Source organism: Nansenia antarctica, assembly GCF_963989245.1.
Source record: "Nansenia antarctica genome assembly, chromosome: 4".
In the NCBI taxonomy this organism is placed as follows: Eukaryota; Metazoa; Chordata; class Actinopteri; order Argentiniformes; family Microstomatidae; genus Nansenia; species Nansenia antarctica.
In genome coordinates, this window is record NC_137689.1 from 16,339,002 (window position 1) to 16,361,463 (window position 22,462).

A 22,462-nucleotide genomic window follows, 5' to 3' on the forward strand; every position below is an offset into this window, starting at 1 on the left:
CTTTTTACATAGACAAATGTCGCAAGGTGCTTCACAACAAGAACAATGCGAAACAAATATAAACAATAAATACAATACAAACAATATTTAACACCAAACCATAGACCCCCCCAAAGCAAGCCATGGAAAAGAACTCCCCAGAGGGTAGGGCACATATAGGGCACAATGGCCAGGGAAAACTCACTGGGAGTCATCATAGACAATGTTGTCGTTTACCCCGTGCAGGTATAACGGTTATACCTCTGTAGACTGAGAAACCGTTGATTACTGAATAGATTGAGATGCAGTGCCGGTTTCTCTTCTCAAATCTCAAGTGGCTGTAAATTCCGACGAGTGTCTTATCATAAAGGTGAGTAGAGTAGGTGTGACAATTGTCTCATCTGATTGGATTAGGATTGTCAATGCATGATTTGCATTGTTGCAAGTTGTTTGATTTAGAACAACAAAATGTGTGAATCGCTCTCTCGGCCTCTTGTGTTTTTGGAGAGGGGGGTGTGGCGGTGCCTCTGGCAGTAACAGGGTGGGACGGTGAGTCAGTGTGCGTCCCCGCCGTGGTGCGTGCTCGTGTGGAAGGCGACGGAAGCGCTTGATGTGTTGGAATTTGCAGCGACAAGGAAGCAGCGAGATAGCACCGGAGACGGACACAAACCCTGGCCTGGATCTCTGCACTGTCAAGGAACAGTCGGTTTCAAGTTCATCTACTAGAATTTGGTAAGATGGCATTGTAGACTATTTTACACGTTGGTCTCATCTGAGTCATTATAGCGAACATTACCATATGACCACCATTTGATATGTTGTTCATATGTGTTCCGCGCGTAATCCAGTTCCATAGTTTCTATCTATTTACCTTGAGTGAGCGAGGAAGCAGGGTGTCAGATGAGGCGCGTCTCTGATTCTACACTCTCAGCAGATCGTCGCCGTGTGGGACAGGCTATCAAGTGAAGTGGGGGGGTTAGTGGGGGGATTTCTGTGGCGCAGGCACCTCCCGATCGCCGTGCAGTGAGAGTTCGGATACCGCTTCAAACCTCGAATATCACAGCACTGTCTTTCAGAATTATACTTTTTTGGGGGGTGAAATAGTTCTGTATGACTCTTCATTGGCTGTCACAACGTACGGCGGTCACAGAGGAGGTAAGAAGATTACTTTTATATTCTGTTGTTACACAGTGGGCCAGTATCACAGACAAGGTAACTAGGCTACTCCAGGATTAAATAACATTTGCAATGGAAAATCTCCATTGAGGATGCTTTTTAGTCTAGGATTATTTAGTATTAATCTGCGTCCATGAAACCTCTGGCCACCACAACACCTTAAAATACATCGTGCATTATAGGCTAAAATGAAAACGTGAGGTGCAGCCCGTAGATTAGAAAATACGAAATTGGGTAGGCCTATAGCAGAAAACTGACACCCTCAAGAGGTTAGATCATGTCCCCACTTTTTTGTCAGCCCTTCACTTTGTCAGCCCCCCCCCCCCCCCCCCTCACCTTTAATAACACAGAACAATATAGGCTACCCTTTCCCTCTTGGCTAAGTGAGCCCTGCTATTTCTTCTTACGAGATGATTATTGGAAAATGTTGTCTGTAGGATTACGTTTATCTCATGAGAAAGGAATCTACAATGCCATCCAAAAAGCTCTCAGATCTACTAATCACTTTCCGGGAGATGCTTGTGAAGATTTATTTTTTTAACACCTGTCTTTTTTTCTTTTCAAACAGACCATATTTCTCCAGCCCTGCAGCAGTGAAATTCTTTCAAACTTGGAATGACGTGATCCCCTACTCGCCCGTTAACGCCTGTCTCTCACTGGCCTTCTGTGACAGAGTAGTTTGAATGGTGACAGTGTGTGCATTGTTCAAAAAACCGCTCAGTTGCAGTCAACAGTATGTGCTGGGTGAACAATGTCCTCCTTAGACCTCTGACAGTGCTCTTTGTGTGAGCTCTCAATGGCTGCCTGGGCCAAAAACGTTGTGACAGTATGTTTCATGTATTATCTAACTAATGAGCAAGCTTTTCAAGGGCTTCACCAAGCATGCATTTTGCTTTTTCAGCTCTGTCCGTTCAAAGAGTGCCACTCCTCCCGGCCCCCTTAAAAAAGTGATTAGTTATTCCATGTTTTCAGCTCTGATATTGTGTGTTGGCAGCCAAGTTGGGGAGCAAGCCCCATCTTGTGTACAGCATGTCAAAACAGTCCTCAGATTCTTCAGAAGTGTTTGATTTACCAATGCATTTTTGAAACTGAAAGTGCTGTGGTGCTCTTGATTATAGCTTATTCTGTCTGTTTTTTCAAAGGTGTTCTGAAACCAAACCTCCAAGATTGGGAAATGCTGGTAGTAAATGTCAGGAGGATACTAGCAGATGTGTGTGTGTAAACATGTTCTTCAGTCCAATCTCCTAGTCTCCTGATACTTAACGACATTAACATTAACTCATATTTCCCTCTGCCAATGTTCACCTCTCCCTTCTCCCTGTGCTGTTGACCAGTATGGTGTGGAGTAGGGCTGCAACTATCGAGTATTTTGGTTATTTAGTATTCTGTCGATTATTCTGATGATTCATTGAGTAATCAGATTGAAAAAACATGTGATTTAAAAGAATGCTTTATTGAGAAAAATAACTAATAATAATTAATACAATTATTAAAATAATACATTTGGTAGGGTATAGTTACAGCTTAGAACCAAACTTATGCCTATGGATAGAACCAGAATTGTTTTATTTCAGCATGCTGTATAACAATGCAAAAAACGACTAAATGTTTTGGTAATCCAGTTATTCAAGTTATTTGAGTATTCAGCCCTAATATGGTGACCAGGGAGATGGTGTTCCTTATGTTGGCTCTCCTGGTGTCAAACTCTGGCTGTTTGGGCTGAAAGAAGGACAAGTCACAAGATTGTGTCTGCAACCTTGGCTGCTATTATCTTGGATAATAAGACGTGGCGTCAGAGACTCAGTCTGATGGCCACTATGTAGCAGCATCTCACTGCAGTCGCTTCTCAGCTTTGGCCTTGGCCGTGCCTGTTACTGGGCTTGTGATGTCGACTCTGGTGGTCCCTCCGCCCTAATGCACACCTTTTGAGCATATGTCTAAAGCGGTGCAAAAAAGACCAATTAATGTAATGTGACCAGTATGCTTAACCCAGTGGTGCTCTCGAGGTCTTGAGGCTGCTTTGTTACGTGTAGGCTAAGCAATGAAGCATGCTCTCAGACCCGGCAGTCTTCAAGCCGCTGCTCACCCATACCATGCAGGGTGTGTGTGTGTGTGTGTGTGTGTGTGTGTGTGTGTGTGTGTGTGTGTGTGTGTGTCTGGGTGTGTGTGTGTGTGTGTGTGTGTGTGTGTGTGTGTGTGCAATCTGTGTGTGTGTGAGAGTGAGAGAGAGAAAATATAATATTTAATAATAGATTATGTGTCCTCACATGTTTAAAGACAGTGACTGTGTCAATATTTTGGTCATTTGTAACTTCTATCTGTAAAACATGTTGCCAGGCCCAGGCTTTCATACTATTGAACGGCGATGGCCCTTGAACTATGACAAACAAGTATCTGCAATGTAGCCGAATATCGAAACCTGTTCAACCTGTGCATCTGTTATTACCGTACCCTCAATAAATAAGATTGAGTCTGTGCTTTAGACCGTAACAAAGTATTCACGTACACAGTCGGGATGCACAAGGGCAGCACAGAGAGGCTCCCTCACTCTGGCCAAAGAGAGCAAAGTGCAGCTAGTAGATGTGGTCCATAGCAGTCATTATCTTCACAGCCCAGTGATTCAGCTGGCACTGCTACCCTCTCTTTCTCTGTTGGTGAACAATGTCTATCTCTGCCCATTATGAGAGGCATCTGTCAACACCCAGAATGCACTGTTCTTTGCTCAGCAGAGTTCCAACCTAGTCGGTTGGACGAGCGACTCTCGCTCAGCAGCACTGACATCATGTGACATCACATTGTCCCTCCTGGTACCTTTTGTATCTTTAATACTGTGCGCTACTATTGTTGACAGACACTCATGGTGAGGTGAGGCTTTGTGTTTTCTGCATGCTGTCATAAGGGAGGTGTTGTTTTGTTGGTCTCTATGAGTGATCTGTGAGCACAGTAGCTGACAGTGAGGGATTAGCCTATCACACAAACATGAAAAAAAAAAAAAAGAACCTTTGTGAGTGACTGGGGCGCGGGCTCCCCCTGTGAACTCAGTAGTGATGTATCTCATAGCTGTAACCTAAGAAGCGTGAGTTAATGTCGGCGGCGTGCAAGTCATGCCCTCTGTCTTAACCTGGTTGTCCTGCTCTGCCTCTGGGCCAAGGCTCTCACTGCAGCCTGCAGTCTAATCTGGGTCCATCAGACCTGCTGGATGCCTGTCACTGTCACTATCCCAGCTGCCTGGTGGCTAAAGCTCCCTAAAGCGGTTTAAACCAGCGCTGGACCACTTCTCTAGTGTACTCCCTAGCCACTCTTATTCACACCCTCACACACACACACACACACACACACCTGTCCCTCTCAGAGGCTGGTGGAGGACGAAATCGGAGGACGGGCTGATTGTAATGCAATGTAACACCATTGGTTATTCCATTCCATCCTTTACCATGAGCCCTTCCTCCAATTTTGACCTCCACCAGCCTCCCCTGGTCCACTCACAACATCTCTCTGTATGGTTTGACGTGATCTCCATCAGCATTGGAATACTGATACCTAGAGATAGGATCAAGAGGTCATCATCAACTTCATAGGTAAACAGGTCACAGCAAAGTATATTGATTGAAATGCAGCAGTACAGTCGATCAGGATTCACTCAGACCATCACTCGAAAAACGTTATTCCCACGCTCCATTGCCAATGACAATACGCTGTGGGATTGTTGATGTCCCGTCCTCCAATTATACCATGGAAGTACAGATTTATTTTCTTTTAGTTCAGCTTATTAAACTCATATTCTATGTGTTTGGCGTTGTGTAAATAACTCTTTTCATAGATACTAATTCAACATGACCCAGGGGATCACTGGGATTCTACCGTATGTGTCACAGATGTTGGTTGCTGGAGTCGGCTTTTTGCAATTGTCCCCCTGCACACTTCAGTATCCTATTATGTTTAAATTAGAATGTATGCACATGTGGAATGTCAGACAAACAATGGGTAGAGATATCCGCTACTTTTGGAGCATGCATTTCTATAGTGATTCTAACAAATTGCCAATGAGAGTTGTGTATTTGTATTGTACAAACCGCTTTCTTCTGCTTATTTCCCCAGTTGGAGGTGATTGACGTTGTGGATACCGTCAGCTGACCTCTCTGACAAATCTCACCAGCAGTCGCCCAAACCAATGCCATGAAGACTTTGTTTGGAGAGAAAAAACAACCCTTTGGGACTTTTTATCACTAAAGCAGCAAGTCGTCCGTTGACTGCTAATAGCTGCTCCACCAGCCAGCCTGCTTCTCTCCCCCAGCCGACCTGTGAGTCAGAGAGGAGCGCTCCCCTGCCTCCTCTCTCCAACCACCTCCCTCACATTGTTGCAGGGGCTGAGCCTCTGCTGCCCAGGGAGGGCTCCTGACATGTCCACCAAGGCGCCCATCTACCTGAAGCGGCGGAGCAGGAAGGGGAAGAGAGAGAAGTTACGGGACATTCTCTCCTCGGACATGATCAGCCCGCCTCTGGGGGACTTCCGCCACACCATCCACATTGGGAGTGGCGGAGGGGAGGACGACCTGTTTGGGGATCTGTCCTTCCTGCAGGGGAAGTTCCACCTGCTCCCTGGGCAGCAGGGCCACAGCCTTTCCCAGCGCTCTAGCATATACGAGGATCCCTTCCAGTTCAGCCGCACTGCCAGTGTCAGTGGCCACCTCCCTTCCTCGGACAGCTCCCCGCTGCTGAAGAATGCCTTCTCGCTGCCCGTCATCGGAGGGGTACAGGCCATCACCCTGCCTGTCACCTCTGCCAACCCCCCTGCTCCTCATCCACCTCCCAACACGGCCCCCCCACCAAAACCACCCAGACTGCACCTGGATGACAAGGCCCTGACACCACAGCACCCCGACCTGGTCCCTTTCTCACCATCTGGCCAGGCTCTCAGCAGGATGTCCCGGTTCAGCCCTCCCATGCCCAGGGTCTCATCGATTGACGACGTGTGTATCCAAGACCCCTATCTGGAGGACGGGGGCCAGGAGCGTCCCTACCTGTCCCATGCTGGCTCCCTGCTCTCCCTACACCTGGACCTGGGGCCCTCCATCCTGGACGACGTGCTGCAAATCATGGACAGCCAGCGGCTGAGTGGGCTCAACGGGACCTGTCTGCAGGGGGGCCGGCAGGGACTGTATACCTGATGATATGAACCCCCTCCCCCCTCCCCTCCCCCTCTGCTCTCTGTCCCTCTGTTCCTTCTTAGTGTAAGAGAGGTTCTGACCTGACCCAAGCCTTGCTGGATCACAAGGCTGGGCGGTAGGGAGCTCATATTAAGTGCTTTTTCTTGGAACTTTTACTTCAGTTGCTGTTAGTGTTTAATTGATATTGAATATCTTTCTATACTTCTACACATATGACTTCTAATGTAGTTTGTTGTACTGTGTTAATGACATTACGTGAGCCAAAAGCTCTGCTTCATCCTCCAACGAGGGTATGGGGGGTTGAGGTGAAAGAATAAACTGCTGGTCAGGAACTTTCGTCAGCGTGTGTCTGACTGGGAACATATCTGTAAATGAATAAAAGAAGTCATCACAGCACCTGAAGGTCGCTGTGTGAAAACGGATTTTATTAATGCACCTGAGCTGCACTGCATTTGCTCTTGACATCAGATTTGGCAGCACATGCTGACATACCCAGCTTACAAAGCTATACTGGAACAGATGTTTTCAGACTCTGCTTGGTTTGGTTGATGATATTGTTCTCAAAGACACGCCCATGGAAAACTGAACTGTACAAATGGGATGATGTCATCCTCCTGCAAGGACAAGGTAACAGGGCCACAGCGTGTGAGAGGAGGTGACCTCCCCGACTCTCTGCCACACATTTTCCAGTGAATGTTCAAACTGTAAGTTTATATCAGAACAGACACTGGATGTTGGAGGAGGGGGCAGAGCTGTTTTCAGCAGATATGCAGAGCAGAGCTCTCTGCTTTAACTGGCCCCTCTGGGCTCGGATCATTGACCTGATGGACGCACTAAGGAGTGGAGTACAGTTACCTTTTCATTCATAACCAGACTGCTTATAGAGATTCTGTCACCACTGAACTTTCACTAATCCTTGTGTGATTCTGTTTTCTGCAACAGAGTTGCTATCTGTGTCTTTTGGGAATTCAATATGTACTGGACCATAAACAGTAGCTGTATTGTTGAGATCCATTAAGATGGATGCATGTATGTATCAAAATGCAATTAATTGAGGCACAAAACAAGATAGAATGCCAGAATCACCAATGGCTGCATGGGTTTTTATATTTCTTTCCTTTTCTATGTTATTAGTACATGAATTAGAATTTAGCTTAAGGCTTAGAACAATAATTAATGATAGTTCACAAACCCAATTACATGGGTTTTAAATTCACTCTGATGAAGTAGAAGACCTTTAAAGGTGTCATATTACAAGGTATGATTTAGAAAATATACAGGCCCAGGGTGCTTTCTGTTGGATGGACCGTTCTGTTGAGGAAGGACCAATGGCACAAAATATTTGATATTTTACCAGCAGAGATCCTAAATAGTGTTGGTACATGGAACACTAAACATGACCATTATAGTCTCATGCTCGATAATAATCTGTGAAATGTACACATTTGCAATACACCTCTTATTACAGCTTTTGAACTACAGTACTACTCTATCATTTTATATACTGTACAGCTGAGCCTGTGGGGAAGAGAGCCTGTGTATTCATAGTTGCTCAGAGAGGGTGTGATAAGATGTACCGCAGTCTGTCCGGAGCCTGGTCCAGATACTGTAGCTGTCCGAGCGTGGCCAGGATGGTGTTGCATAACGGTCTGTTTACACTGGAGATCTGCTCCCAGTTCCTCAGCTCTGTGGACCATACTGCAGGCACACAGGCCTGCAACGTGGTGGACAATACCCGTCAGGCTTCTGCTGCGTGGGAGAGACAGATGTTGATGCTACTACCCTTCAGACACTGATACAGATCTCTACAATCTAGTCAATGTTGTATGCATGTTGTAAGCTGTGACATGTAGGCCTCCTGCAACAATTCAACTCAAGTTTGGCATTGTTTTTTTTAAATAATTCTCAAAACTTGTCTTGATGAATACTTCCGAAAAAAGGGTTGCTTTCAAAAATGCTTGTAGTCATACACACACACACACACACACACACACACAAACACACACACACACACACACACACACACACACAAACTCCAGTCCTGTCTTGCCTACCAAGCTGATAGTTCTAGGCTTTTGCAAATCTGAATCAACAGATCAGGTATCAGATCCATGCAGTGAACGTCCTGCACCAAACCTAGTAAGACTTTGTAGATACTCCTCATCATTATCTTTGCTGATGTTACATTTTGCACACGTATTCTGCGTATGACGAGGACTCTTATCTTGCTGCTATCAATTGGCATATTTTACATGCTCTGAACAACTGTTTACTGGCATCAACAAATTGATTGCAAACTATAAATGTTTGTGAATAAATGCAATATTATGATTAGAACAAATGTACATCCTTTGTTATGTCTCTGTGAGTGAGAGGATGGGGGTGAAAGAGGTGTGTGTGTGTGTGTGTGTGTGTGTGTGTGTGTGTGTGTGTGTGTGTGTGTGTGTGTGTTGTTGCCATTGGCCATCAGCTTTTTGAATAGCCCTGGGAATTGCTCCAACTGGCTTTGTTAACACAGGGCCCTCAGCACACAGCCATTGACCCTGAGAGCAGAGGCGGCCTGGGAACACCACTGCGAGGGGCCATGGAGGGGGGGAGGGTCTCACAGGGGGTGATGTAACAGCCGTGGCGGATGAGAAGAGGGAGAATGAAGATATTTGTAGCCTTTTCTCTCAAGTTCTCTATCAAGAAGCCAGTAAAAAAACATGTTTTTGTGTTGTATCCATGTTTACAGAAAGCTAAGCTTCAGCGAGGTCATGCCTGGAGATATCTTTGGTGACCTCCAACATTTCTTTGTGACAATTCTTGCACCACAAAGTTTATTGTCCTTTGAATGAATCACACACAAAAAAACTCATGCTGTAAATGGAATGTTTCTAATGGCTTTGATATTACACAACTCAACGCCAGAACCCAAACAAAAGTAATGAGAATTTAAAGGGGACCACTGGTAAGTTTCACAACCAAACAATTGTTGTTTTGTTTCCTGGTCTCCTTCACTGCCTGAGTTGGTACATTAGAGGCAGTCTTATTAGTTACCAGCTATGCCTCTAAGCGTGGAGTGGCACATATTAGGGCACAATGAGGAAAGGCTTGCCCCTTTCTCTCCTTAAACCTCAGTGAGGGAGGTTAAGTGGACTGAGGTCCTGCTCTTGTGTACCTGAATGCAGAGACTGTCAGCAAACATAGGGAAAAGATCTGAAAATGAAACGTGGAACAGAGCTAAAAGTAGATAGTATCCAGGAAGGTTGATATGTGTTGATATACTAATGGGTGTTATGATTATGAGAGGTTGTATTTGTTATGTCATATACATAAGGTATTGCGAGTTTTTTCCACATGACCTGACCAGGGGGAAATGTAGTTATAGTAATAATGTGCCAGAGCTTTGCTCATTTTTATAGGCTACGTATTGACATCGCCATCTGCTGGAATTTTTACATTTCATCACCAGAAGTTAGTGCACACACAACGATTAATAAATAAAGAACAGCCACACACCATGGCTCAACCAATGATCTACGTAGTTCAGTGGGCTACACACGTTGGCTGCGTCTGAATGCTCATACTGCAACCTATTTAGTCGGTATTTTCCGATTTTAGTCTCACAATTTAATGGAGCAGACAGGGAAGTGGGCTGTAGCGACATTTAACCAACTACCATGAATAACATAGTTACAGATGCACAGGCAGTAGGCTACGAACCTCGTACGAACATTCAGACACGGCCATTGTGGTTTTATTCAAACAATCACTAGACTAGGCAAACTAGTAATTAGGTGATATTTACTGTATGTCTAAACGTCTTGGCATAGGCCTACATCTTATGTCAAATTAACTTGAATTTGTCACATGAGAAGTCACATTAATCAGAATCCATTATTCATTACTCTGTTATCGTTACAAACATCCTGATTATTTTATTTATTTTTAAATAATAGATTGGTCACGTTTGCCCTCTAGTGGTCTTTATGTTTTCCCTTCCTTTCACATTTTTAAAAGGATATAGCCTACTACAGGCTTACATATGACCCAAACATATTTCCCATTATTGGCAGCCCTCTAGAAATTATTGGCATATTAACATACAGATACATACTATATCAGTGATATCTGCATGCAGGGTCACAAACAATGTAAACAATGGGGGAATGCCTTTTCAGGGGGGGGGAAAGCAAAGGGGAAAAAAGCATTTGATTTTTTAACAATTTGAACAATCTCTTATGTCAACAAAACATAAACAATACAGTAATAATACGTTTTTTCTTTGGTTATGAAGAGGTACAACTGGTTCTCTCTGTCTCTCTCTCTCTCTTCTCTCTCTCTCTCTCTCTCTCTCTCTCTCTCTCTCTCTCTCTCTCTCTCTCTCTGTCAGAAGGTTACAGTACCTTCATTTCCTCATTTCACAGACATATCTTTTTGTTTACACCTTTCTCATGTCATATAACCAGAGAAGAGGGAAGCTGTGGTGAGTCTGATCTAAGTCAAATATATTACTATAACATTGGTGTGCATTGTGTTGTGTTTGCATCTTAATCGCTGGCTGTTTGTGAGCAGAAGTTTTATAGAGAGTCCAACTACATGTGTTGCCAATTGAGGATGTTAGGAATAGACTCATTCAAACAGATGTACATATTCCTCATGCACTTACTCCATTGGATTTATGTAGCGTTTATGTAGAGGAGGCTATGAGCATGTCATTAGAACTTAACGCTTACTTCTCTTGACAGTGACTCAATTTCATTATATTCATCATGACATTCATATTTATCAAGAACTGCATGAAACTGTTTGTAGTATCAGTCTATAGTCTCTACATTCTAATATCAATTATTGGCAGCACAATACTATTTATTTGGAAGACCCACCATCAATTACATTACATTTACATTTATGGCATTTAGCAGATGTCTTTTCCAAATACACATTTGACTGAGTAAGTGAATCATTTATCCACAATGGCTGTAGTTTCATGTCTCTAAATCTCACTTCTCTACATCCCACTTCTTGTTTGTGTCCAGTCAGATGAGAGGACCATTGTTAAGGGATTAGGCTCATTGTCCCAGGTACACTAATTGTGGTAGTGCCCATCTGTAACTATAACTACTGTAACTATGAGAACGAGACTCAACTTTTGGGAACACACTGAGTGACTTACATTCATTCAATTAATTGTTCTGTGTGCTTGAAAAGTGCATATTGATCTTTAGAATTTATTTATCCAATGCAGATGTTAAATCACATCACTTGTATTTCAAACGTTATGTCTCTCTCTGGTCCGATTCAGTGTCATTCAGAGTTTGGTGAGTTCATGTTCATAACTGTTGTCAACAGTTGACCTTGTCTGACATTCCCTGTGAGGTGTGTTTTAGTATCAGAAGGAATGCTAGTTTATTATGATATGAACCTGGCTGGGCACATTTTTCATCTGAATCTTGGAAGCAGATATACTGTAATGTATCAGCTCTCTATTACTGTAATCTTGGCTGTAATTCTCAGTTGTTTCCTCATTGTTACAGCTAACCTGTATTGATGGTCTGGAATTAATTGAGGCAAAACACATCATGGCAGACCAGGTAAGACATGAATGGGGCTGTGGCACTTTTGTGTGATTGCAGAGTTATATTACATTTTCCCCATGTTTAAAATAGTGTTTGTGAACATTTATGTACCTATATCCAATGCTATTTCCAATTCACCATACTCAGGCCATATTTGATCTATTTTCATCATTGCACCTTTAAGGGGATTGGTACATTCATTTTTGGACATTGTTGGATTACATATCACTGTTGATTCTGGAACAATATAACTTCAAGGGTCTTACCCCATCATAACCTAAAATCTAAACTTGTTTTACTTGTAAACAAACACTGCATAGCTTCAAAACATGGTTAATAATTAACTATAATATAATCTCTTAGATGGATGGTCAGTCCTTGCATTCATAACTCTGTCTATGAACTTTGTAAAACACCTCTCTTGCTTTTTAAGTAGAACCATGTGCCTAGGCCAGCTCTTTGATTGTGATTGTACACATGACAGACAAAGTCATTTGTGTAAAGTAATCACTCTACATTCACTTTCTGGTCTGTGCCCCATAGGAAGCTGCATTACGGGCCATGCAGAACTGTTTCCACAGTAAGTTTAGTACAGAGGTTGAGGATGAGGACAGCACTGACCATCATTTAGAAACAAGCAGGTGTGTATGAGAATGTTATGTGTGGGTTTGTGTGTTGTGTGCTTGTTTTAGTCATTTTGAACATGGTCATATTATATACGTTGCGTATGTGCTTGTTTTGTCTTACAATATGTGTAATATGTGTGTTAGTCTAGTATGTGTACTGTACTTCCACATACCATGCAGTGTATGTACTATTTGTATGTCCTGTGTATGAATGTATTTATCTTTACCCTCAGGAGAGAGACATCTTTTGATAATGACAGTATCTATCTTGCCTGCACACTCTCACAGACATTTGACCCTGGGGACATTGTTCCCCACCACTCTCCTGTCATTAAGATGGGCTGGCTGGACAAGACCCCACCTCAGGGGTAAGAGCGAGAAAGAGAGAGAGAGAGAGAGAGAGAGAGAGAGAGATAGAGAGAGAGAGAGAGAGAGAGAGAGAGAGAGAGAGAGTGAGGGACAGGGAGATAGACAGAAGTGTGTGTGTGTGTGTGTGTGTGTGTAAGCAATCTCTGCTTTGTTTGCAGGAGCCTCATTTTCCAAAAGCGTTGGGTAACATTGGATGCAGAGTACCTGCGATACTATCAAAATGAGAAGGTTCTGACATCTTTTGAAGAAACCCACATATCTTATTGAATACTGTGTACTGAGTGACTTCAGACATATTCCCCCCTCCTCTCTAAATCCTCTTCCCCCTATTCGTTAGGAGGTGTATTCAAAGAGGATCATTGTCATACCTTCCATCATTGATGTGCTTAGTGTTGGAGAGCAGAAGTTTGAGGTGTTGGCAAAGAACAGGACTTTCTTGTTCCGTGCTGAGAACAACAGTAAGTGATCCTCAAAGAAAATTGGCTATGAAGAAATATATAGATATATACATAGAGAGAGAGAGAGATTCTGTACTGTCTGTGTGTGATCAACATGTCTGTGTGTTTTTCAGTGGTCAGAGAGGAATGGGTCGCAACACTGAAACAAACTATTGCAGAGGTGCCCTTTACAAACTCCACTAATATGCCGGGACAGTGTGATAGGGAAGTCTCACTTATTAGCAAACAAGGATACCTGGAAATGAATGGGCTGCGCTCCAAGCTCTATGTAGTCATCTGTGCAGACAGGTTCTTCCTCTATAGGAACACTGAGGTGTGTGTGTGTGTGGGGGGGGGGGGGGGGGGGGGGGGGGGGGCTGTGATAGAGGGGTCATACTGACGTGTTGTTCTCCGTTGTCAGGAGCACAGCCAGGGTGTTGGCATTACCTCTGTCGACATGAACATGGGCTCTGTGAAAAGCACAGACAAACGAGCCTTCAACCTCACTACACTCTACAAAACATTCAGGTGAGATTGAGTAACCTAGGATCTACAGCTGGTGAGTTACTACCATTGGAACATTAGGGGCGCATTTCCACCATGGGACTTAAACCCAATGCTTAGCCTAAAGTCGCTGACTTCTGTGTTTTTTTTTTTTCTTCCAGATTTTATCCCTTTTTCACCCAATTTGGTATCCAATTGACCAATTTCCCCTAGCTAGTCTCCATCCTTACCTCTCCACAGAAACAAGAACGTGCGAGGACCTTCCCCAGAAGGATGAATGACCGACAGTAACCTCCAACGGACGTCATATGAGTCCATCTCTCTCAGCCAATGGGTCTGAAGACCGAAGACCGTGCCCATTTGATGCTTCGTCGAGGTAGAACAAGTATCAATGCTTGTCAACCTCTCACGCAAGGTCACATTATGATTACTAATATTTTGGTCACGCTTTACATCAAGGTTACCTTGACTGTTGGTTGAAATAATATTAGTGGTGTGGCCGTGGCTGTTATATACGTTACCATTGTAAAGTGCAGACCAATCTATAAACCGTTGGTTTTTTATAAAGGCAACTATTTTGTGTATTGACACGTTTAGTCTTCAATCACGCAAAGCACCAAGGGCGTTGAGGTCAGCTGGACATGAGGATTCATTTTGCTAGAGGCATCTGGGGCCATGCAGACAAATCGGTAATCTTCATTAATCAAATTACAAGATGAAAACGGTGCCTTGCGGAGGGGCACTTACCCTGATAGTCCCATCAGATGGCCTCAGGCCATTGTCCCAGGGTCACTGCATTGTTTTACTACATGAACTCCCTGAACAGATCAGTGTGGACAGAATGAAGCAACAATGTTGTCACATTCCTGTGCTACTGTAGAAAATATTACTTGCAATCAGTTCATTATCATTACTTTACCGAGTAAAAAATAAAATAAACAAATTCCTTACATAAATTGCCTTCCTTACATTGGGGGGACATGTCATCTCTATCCCCTAGAACCTTGCATAGAATAATTCATAATAACACATTTATATCTTCTCCACAACCATAACAGCATTCAAGTGGGAAACTCATGAACAGTAAAATAGCCAGCATTAAAAGTTGAAATCAATCAATTCATGGGATTACTAACCTGTTCGCACTTGCAGCATTGAATGCTAATATAAACGATTTTGCATTGACAGTAAGACTTCAACATTTTATTTTCTTAAATATACCTAAACCAACCTTTTCCAGAGGCATCCAGTGTCTGACAATAAGAGATTAATTGAGGTCATTACAGCAACATCTGCCTCGAACAGTAATTGGTAATAGGTTTAGCGCATTTACTTTTGGTCATACTGAGCCATTGTAGTTCCGCCATTCAAGTGACCATCTGCACCACCAGTTCATACACCATACTGTACAAAATTGTTGTTATATTATGTGTAAGAAATGTGAACTTTTACACCAAAAAGTGATGTTCAAATAGAAAACCCAAATACAGATTATAGAATATATTTAATTGCATTTGTAAATTAGATTACATTACTCCAACGATTAAAGACAGTTCGATAGAACACACTGTAATGAAATAAACATGGACATTTCAAACAATTTCAGAGTCTGCAGTGACTAAGGGATGTCCTCAATTTTAGAGAAGGTATTTTAACTCTTCATTTACTGACTTGCCGGTATAGTTGTATTGTCATAAGCTGAATTTCAGGATCACCACTTCTGATGTCAATTGCCTTCAAAAAGAAACTCAGCGCATCTTGTAATTTCCCTTCAGTGTAAGTGCTTTCAGTATATATCAGCTATCAGTGCTTTCCCATATTCACTAAGGTTTCATACCTCTTCCCCTCCGTCACAGATGGGGAATCACTGTTGAGGGGTTCAGCTTTTTGCTATGTGCAATCTCTGCCAGTAGTACACTGGTCCATTCTTTCATCAGAAGCAAGTTCAAGATCATTGGTAGATTCCTCCAGACTACTTTCTTCCTCCTCTCCAATATCAGATTCAGCAACATGCATAGACTCAAGTCCCTCTTCCTCACTCTCTTCAGCAGATTCAGCAACATGCATAGACTCCAGTCCCTCTTCCTCACTCTCTTCAGCAGATTCAGCAACATGCAAAGACTCAAGTCCCCCTTCCTCACTCTCTTCAGCATTCTCAGTGTTTAAAGTTTCCCCAGTGGGTTCCTCCTCCTCCATGAGGGACTCCTCATGAGATCCACCTTTCTCACCTCCATCACTTACATCATTAGACTGCTCCTGTGAAACTTCGTCTGTGTTATCTTCTGTGTCACTGAGGTCTTCCACATCTTCAATTACTGATTCCACAAGGGAGCGTCTTGAGGCCACAGAGGTGTTCAATCCAAAGCTTTTCCTGACCTTGAAGGAACTGGTTCTGACAGATTTTGGTGTAGAGGATCCTAAACCTTTGAAAGATTCATCCAATCCACTGGTCATCAAGTGGGGTGTCTCCTCATCCTCCTCACTATCATAAATTACTGCTACTCGTTTCTTTTTTCGGAATATAATAAATGAGTTATCTGCGCTGTGGTATGTCAGATGTAGGGAGTCACTGGCAGTTCCTACATTCTGTTCAACAGCTCTATTCTTAGTAGGCCTTTCATCTGGATTTAAACTGTCATCCATCTGGAACCCAGAATTCCCCTCATGGATATCATCCTCCTCTGGAAACATATCAGTAGCACTGTCTTCTAACTGTAAATTGAAGTTTCCTTCAAAAGCCTCAATCTCAGCATCAATTTTCAAAGGTGTGTCTGCATGACTCCCTTGGCTCATCATGGACATCTGCAGGATGTCCTTCATGGATTTGACAGGAGAGTCCCTCTCTTCCATAGTGGAATTATCTTGGTATAATGACAAGTTCTGCCATTGTGGGGATGCATTTACATGTTGTGGTGCATCTTCATCAACAGCTGAGGAAACATTCTGGCTTGTGCTATTCTCCAAACCAATAACATTGTCATCTTTCACAGTTGATGATGCATCCAAAACCACTTGAACGGACATAAAAAACATGGACAACTCAAGAGACTTGTCTATTGGAGAATCATGGTTGCTGTTTAGCAATTCTTCCTCACTTGCATCTTTTGAAGTGGGTTCTTCATTGTCAATACTTTCATCTACAGCTAGATCAATGAAGTTGTTACTGAGATTTTGGACATCATCCTCATCACCCGACCCAGATTGAGTAAGATCCACCAATGCAGGAGAGTTGTTGAAATTGGTCTCATGGCTAGGAACGGAGGGACTGAGCTTTCTATCCTTGGATTTCCTGTCAGTTGACGTCACTGTGTTGTGCTGAGCTGGTTTTCGCAACCAGGCTGGCTCTGTGTTTGATGCAATGCTGTCAGCTAGCTGCATATGCAACTCTGACTCGGCCTTCATCAGGTCCTCAGCTTTTTGCACCCTGTTCTGAATGTAGTGGTCTGCTTCTTGATCCTCAGGGGCATCTTCATGGTTATCCACTTCTTTTGAGAACATGAGGTCATGATCAGAGATCCCAAATATCTCCATGGAGTGAAGGGTGGCAATGTGCTCATCCAACTGAGTATCTGTGCACCTTTGTCTGGAGTGCAGTGACTGCAACTGCAACTGTGTTGATGAAGATCGCGTGTCCTGCAGTGTGAAAAGTTCTTTCAAATCTTGTTTGGTGAAGTACCGGAATGGATTTTTCTTGTCCCCGGTGGTCTGTCTGATCAAGGAGTCTTTGAACACCTGCCGTCTGTATATCTTCTCCTCCACTGTGCCACAAGTGATCAGTCTGTATATAATGACATTTTCAGTTTGTCCAATGCGATGGGCCCTGTCAGCAGCCTGGGCGTCAGTGGCTGGATTCCAACTGGGATCAAAAATAACAACTCTGTTTGCCGCTGTTAATGTGATGCCAACTCCTCCCACTTGAGTGGTCAGGAGAAACACAGAGTAGTGCTTGCTGGTCTGGAAAAGTGAGATCCGTCTGTCTCTCTCCATGAGTTGAATAGTGCCATCAATTCTTAATACCTTGAAACGCTTGTTGACTAGAATCCGTTGGATGATGTCCAACATCTTCAGTGACAGTGAGAACACAAGTGTGCGATGGCCTTCTTGCTGCAGCTTCTCCAACAGTGCAATAAGAAACAGAAGTTTCCCAGATTCTGACATAAGGGTTTCATCAGAAATGTTGTCAATATTGATGGCAGCGGTCTCATTATCATCTTCTTGATCAAGGTTTGTGCCTGTTCCTTCTTCAAGGCCTAACTGAGCAACCGCCCTATTAGAGAGAAGTCTTGGGTGGTCACACAATTTCTTTAAGATATTCAGTTCAGCTAACGGTGACTTGGTGGTCATCAGCAGCTCCTTGATGTGATCCAGTGATATGAACTGGTTGTAGATGCCCTCTTGAATTGGGCTCAAGTAAGTCCAGATGATTAGGTCGTTCTTCCTGGTAAGAGTTGGCATTATTGCACCACCATTATTTAGCGGTTGGTTTTCCTTCTCTTCTGACTCCAAGTCTTTTTCACTGGCTTGCTTTTTGCTCAATTCTGCCTTTGTCCTCCTCAGGAAGTATGGACTTATGATGGCCATGAGGTTCTCTGACATCCTGAGTCCCAGTGCCTTCTCACCAGGGGTGGCATCCTTCTCCCTTGCACGGGTGATGGGATTTTCATACTCTGTTTTGAAGGTTTTAGATGTACCAAGGAGTGCCCCATGACAAGCAAAATCAAAAAGAGACCACATTTCTGTCAGGTTATTCTGTACAGGGGTGCCTGTAAGAAGTAGACGATTTTTGGCAGGTATCAAGTCCACATTTTTGGCAGTTTTAGTTGATGGGTTTTTGATCCTGTGTGCCTCGTCCAAGATGACATAATCCCATTCGAATTCTTTGCCGTCGTAAGATGCGAGAAGCTCCCAGTTATGTATCAGCATTTCGTATGAGGTGATGATGGCACCACCTCTCCTTTGAATCTTCTCCAAGCTCCTGTTGCGTTCTGATTTGTTTGTACCATGGAACGCTTTAACTCTCATTCCAGGAGTCCATTTGGCAAATTCTTGGATCCAGTTCTTGATGAGTTGTGATGGCACGACAAGCAGAGTATGTTTCACCAATTCAGCATCATACATACCAGAGAGAAATGATATCACCTGAATTGTCTTCCCTAAGCCCATGTCATCGGCAAGGATTCCTCCATTCCGGCCATCTCTGTGGAGACCATACATGAAAGCAACTCCTTCTTTCTGATAATCATAGAGTTTGTCACAAAGTTCTTTCAAAAGCATAAGACCACTGCTGTTAACATCAACAAACTCTTCATAATCAACCTCATCTGATTCTTGCCGTGCCACCTCTTTAATAGCCTCTTCAATTTTCTTGATCTTATTCTGAAGTCTTTCATTTGGGTGGATGCCATGGGCCAATTTAAACAGTTCCAGCGATTTTGACAGGTTTCCTTTTCTGGCAGCATCTTTTCCACCCTGAATGTACCTTTAAAAGAAAAGAAAAGAAAAGAAAAGAAGGTTGAAAACATGTCAATGTCAATCTTTTCAGTAACAAAATGTAATTTAGGGGGTGAACCACAGAAAAAGTCATAAGACAATCTAATGAAGTAAGAGTTTAATTTGCAGCAAAGTTGATATAGGGAGATCAATGGTGGACATGCTACTGCATGCTGGAATCTTCCCAAAAGTATATGAAAATATGCACTTACAAACAGTTATACAGTGTTACGTGTGTAAAGGAGTAATGTCAGCAAATTGTCACACTGTCTTTATGCATGTTTGCCATTGTTCATAATCGTAAGATGGTTGAAATCCTACATGATAGCCTATATATTACAGCATATTAGCCTCACCAATTCAATAGAGTAGGGACAAAACATTATTCCACTTTACCTTGATGCTATAACAGTACAATGACACTGTCATTACACCAGGGCTCGACAGTGCGACTGTTTTGGTCGCATTTGCGAGTGAATATATTTCTGTGCGACTTGGAAATACATTCAATAGCACCAGTGCGACTAAAAGACTGCTGAACTACTGTCATGCGCAGTCAAACGTATGTGTATAAGCGATGAGGGAATGAAAACAGTGAACAGAAACGCTCGCAGAAATGCTTCACGCGAGTCCTATATGCGCTTAAAATGCGCATTATGGGTATATGGGATACAGCTCTCATAGTTCGTAGCGCTGTGTTTTGTTAGCCGCTAGCTGCTAGCAGCGTTTGCTTCTGGTTTCATTACAAAGAGGTTAACCCTATATGTGCCTGACGTCTAACAACATTCAAATGACTCTAACTTCATATTTTTTCGGATTTCAATGTATGACACATCATTTGAAAGCTTATGATCCGTAGTACCAATCCACAACACGTCACATTTGAAAGTGTTTATGTAATTTTTTTACATTTGAAAGTGTTTTTTGTTTATATATATTTATATTATACAATATACCAGTCATATTCTGGAATGTGTCTAAATGTTAAAGTTCCATAAGTATAAGCAAAATAAAGTAACAGTTAGTACTTTATAGTAGTAGCATAAAAAATAAAAAAAACACGAACCATAAACCGTGACCTAAAAACCGAGGTTCATACCGAACCGTGGGCCAACTGAAATTAATATTCTTACTTCCCCTTTACATTGTGTGAGTCTCCATTTTTATTACGGCCAAGAGCCGGTTATGGTAATTTTGATATGTTATGATTATGATAATTTGTTGTCGTTGACGAAAATTGCGCAATTTTCATTGTGCTACTGAAATTCTTGGTGTGCTACTAAATGTTTCAACATGGTAGCACAGTGCTACCTGGGGAAAAGGTAAGCGTCAAGAGCTGCATTACACTGTCATTCAGAATATATTAAGAATGTATTAACATGTAGCATTTTAGTAGATATTTGCAAGGTATATGGAGATAAAGGGGAGTGTTTATGAGGGGAGTAAGGGCCGATCCCAATTCACCCCTACGGCTTCGTTTTGCACGTTCGCGTTTAGGGTAGGGGTGTCCCAATTCATATTTGATCAAGGGCTAGGAGGAAGGGGGAGGGCTATCCCCGGCTTCATTTGGAGATTTTTTATTTTATTTTATTTTTTATTCATTTGTTCGGAGCCATAACCCTCGCTCCCAGGATGCATTGAGAACCATCTCCAGAAATCAGATTTCGCTCTAGGCAATGTGGAAGACAGCCACAAATGTCATTAACTTTTTCTATAATTTCTTATTAATAAAGATTAGAAAATTACGATAACCATCTTATTATCTGAATGTCATTTCAATGCATTATAGACCTTTTCTTTACAACAAGCATAACAAAGAAAAAGCTATTATGCCTTTTCTTTACAACAAGCATAACAAAGAAAAAGCTATTATGCCGAGGTACTGTGCCTATGGTTAACATAGACTGTTCCACAGTCCAGCGCGCTCTGGTTTAGCAGTAGAGGACAATAATAGCAAAATTATTACCTGGGCACTTCCATTAGACTACCAAAGCAAGACACCGGAGCACTCATATCTGCGCGTTTGTCAGAGGGTGACAGTCACCCTGTTCCTCTACATCAAACACAGAGATTGTATGAGCGCCCGGCGTCCCAGTCCAATGGAAGCGTCAAGCACAGCCTTCCCATAGAAATACATCGGAGCGCAATTCACATTTCCAAGATGTACAATCCTGTTTATTTAGAAATAAATTATTACCTGTGGCATTTGACAGCGGATGATGGTAGACATATTTAATAGTTAGTAGTTAGTTTAAAGTTATCTATCTAACGTTAGGCTGATTTGTGCATGATAGGCACGCATTTTGGACCGTGGACAGCCAGCGTTCCTGTCACATCGGATTTCGAAACGCCATAAAAAAAAATCTGCGCTCCCTGTCTAACATTATATGTCTAACGTTACATGTTTTAAGGGTGATCTGTGCATGATAGTGCTGCATTTTGACATATTTCATGTCACATTACCCCCAGTTGAGCTGTATAGTGGCACTTATTAAAACAAAACAACCTTTATCTATCTAACATTGCATATTTTAAGGCTGATTTGTGCATGATAGTCATGCATTTTTACATGTCTATTTCCCCCCTTTAATGGTATATGACGCCCGAAATGTAACTAAAGTTCAGCCGTGAAGTTGTTGCACTGTTGTCCTATATCAATGCAGACTGGCAGGGTAGGAGCACAGGTTAATAGCCTACAGAGCACCGTTATTCTGTTGGTCTGATAGTGAAGCATTGTTCTTTTTTATTTGATGACTTTTGATCGATTGATAGCGTAAAACATAAGTTGTGAATGAATTGCAAGCGTCAATGCTTTTCTATCACACTACTGATGATGTATCAGGGTCTTGAAGGGTTGTCCCGAAGATTTCAACCACTACGGCTTGTGGCTCTGTTCGGAGGCCTTGGCTCCAAAGCGAGTGGCACTCCCAAACGAGCCATACGGGGTAGAAAAGGGAATCGGGATCAGGCCTAACTGTCTCTGAAAGAATGGATCACCGATTGGTGATCCCACCTCAGAAACTGTTGAACTGACTAAATGCTATTAATAATGGCCCCTATACACTTATCAGATACTGTGGGCCGGTTTCACAGACAAGGCTTAAGCCTAATCCTAGACTAAAAAACATCTTCAATGGAGATTTTACATTGAA

At 42.7% G+C, this 22,462-nt stretch overlaps 2 protein-coding genes across 2 annotated transcripts; one reads left to right on the forward strand and one right to left on the reverse strand.

The window, feature by feature from the left end:
• Nucleotides 1-5,555: 5,555 nt before the first annotated feature.
• Nucleotides 5,556-6,323, forward strand: cdc42ep2 (CDC42 effector protein (Rho GTPase binding) 2; the record flags this gene model as incomplete). The annotated part of the gene is made up of 1 exon (XM_080529815.1): nt 5,556-6,323. One exon carries the CDS (start codon nt 5,556-5,558, stop codon nt 6,321-6,323), a length of 768 nt encoding a protein of 255 aa, XP_080385941.1.
• Nucleotides 6,324-8,832: 2,509 nt separating this feature from the next.
• Nucleotides 8,833-18,983, reverse strand: LOC308155740 (DNA excision repair protein ERCC-6-like; the record flags this gene model as incomplete). The annotated part of the gene is made up of 3 exons (XM_080529114.1): nt 8,833-8,895; nt 16,062-16,135; nt 16,916-18,983. The coding sequence occupies 3 exons, from the start codon at nt 18,981-18,983 to the stop codon at nt 8,833-8,835; spliced, it is 2,205 nt and encodes a 734-aa protein (XP_080385240.1).
• Nucleotides 18,984-22,462: the final 3,479 nt, after the last annotated feature.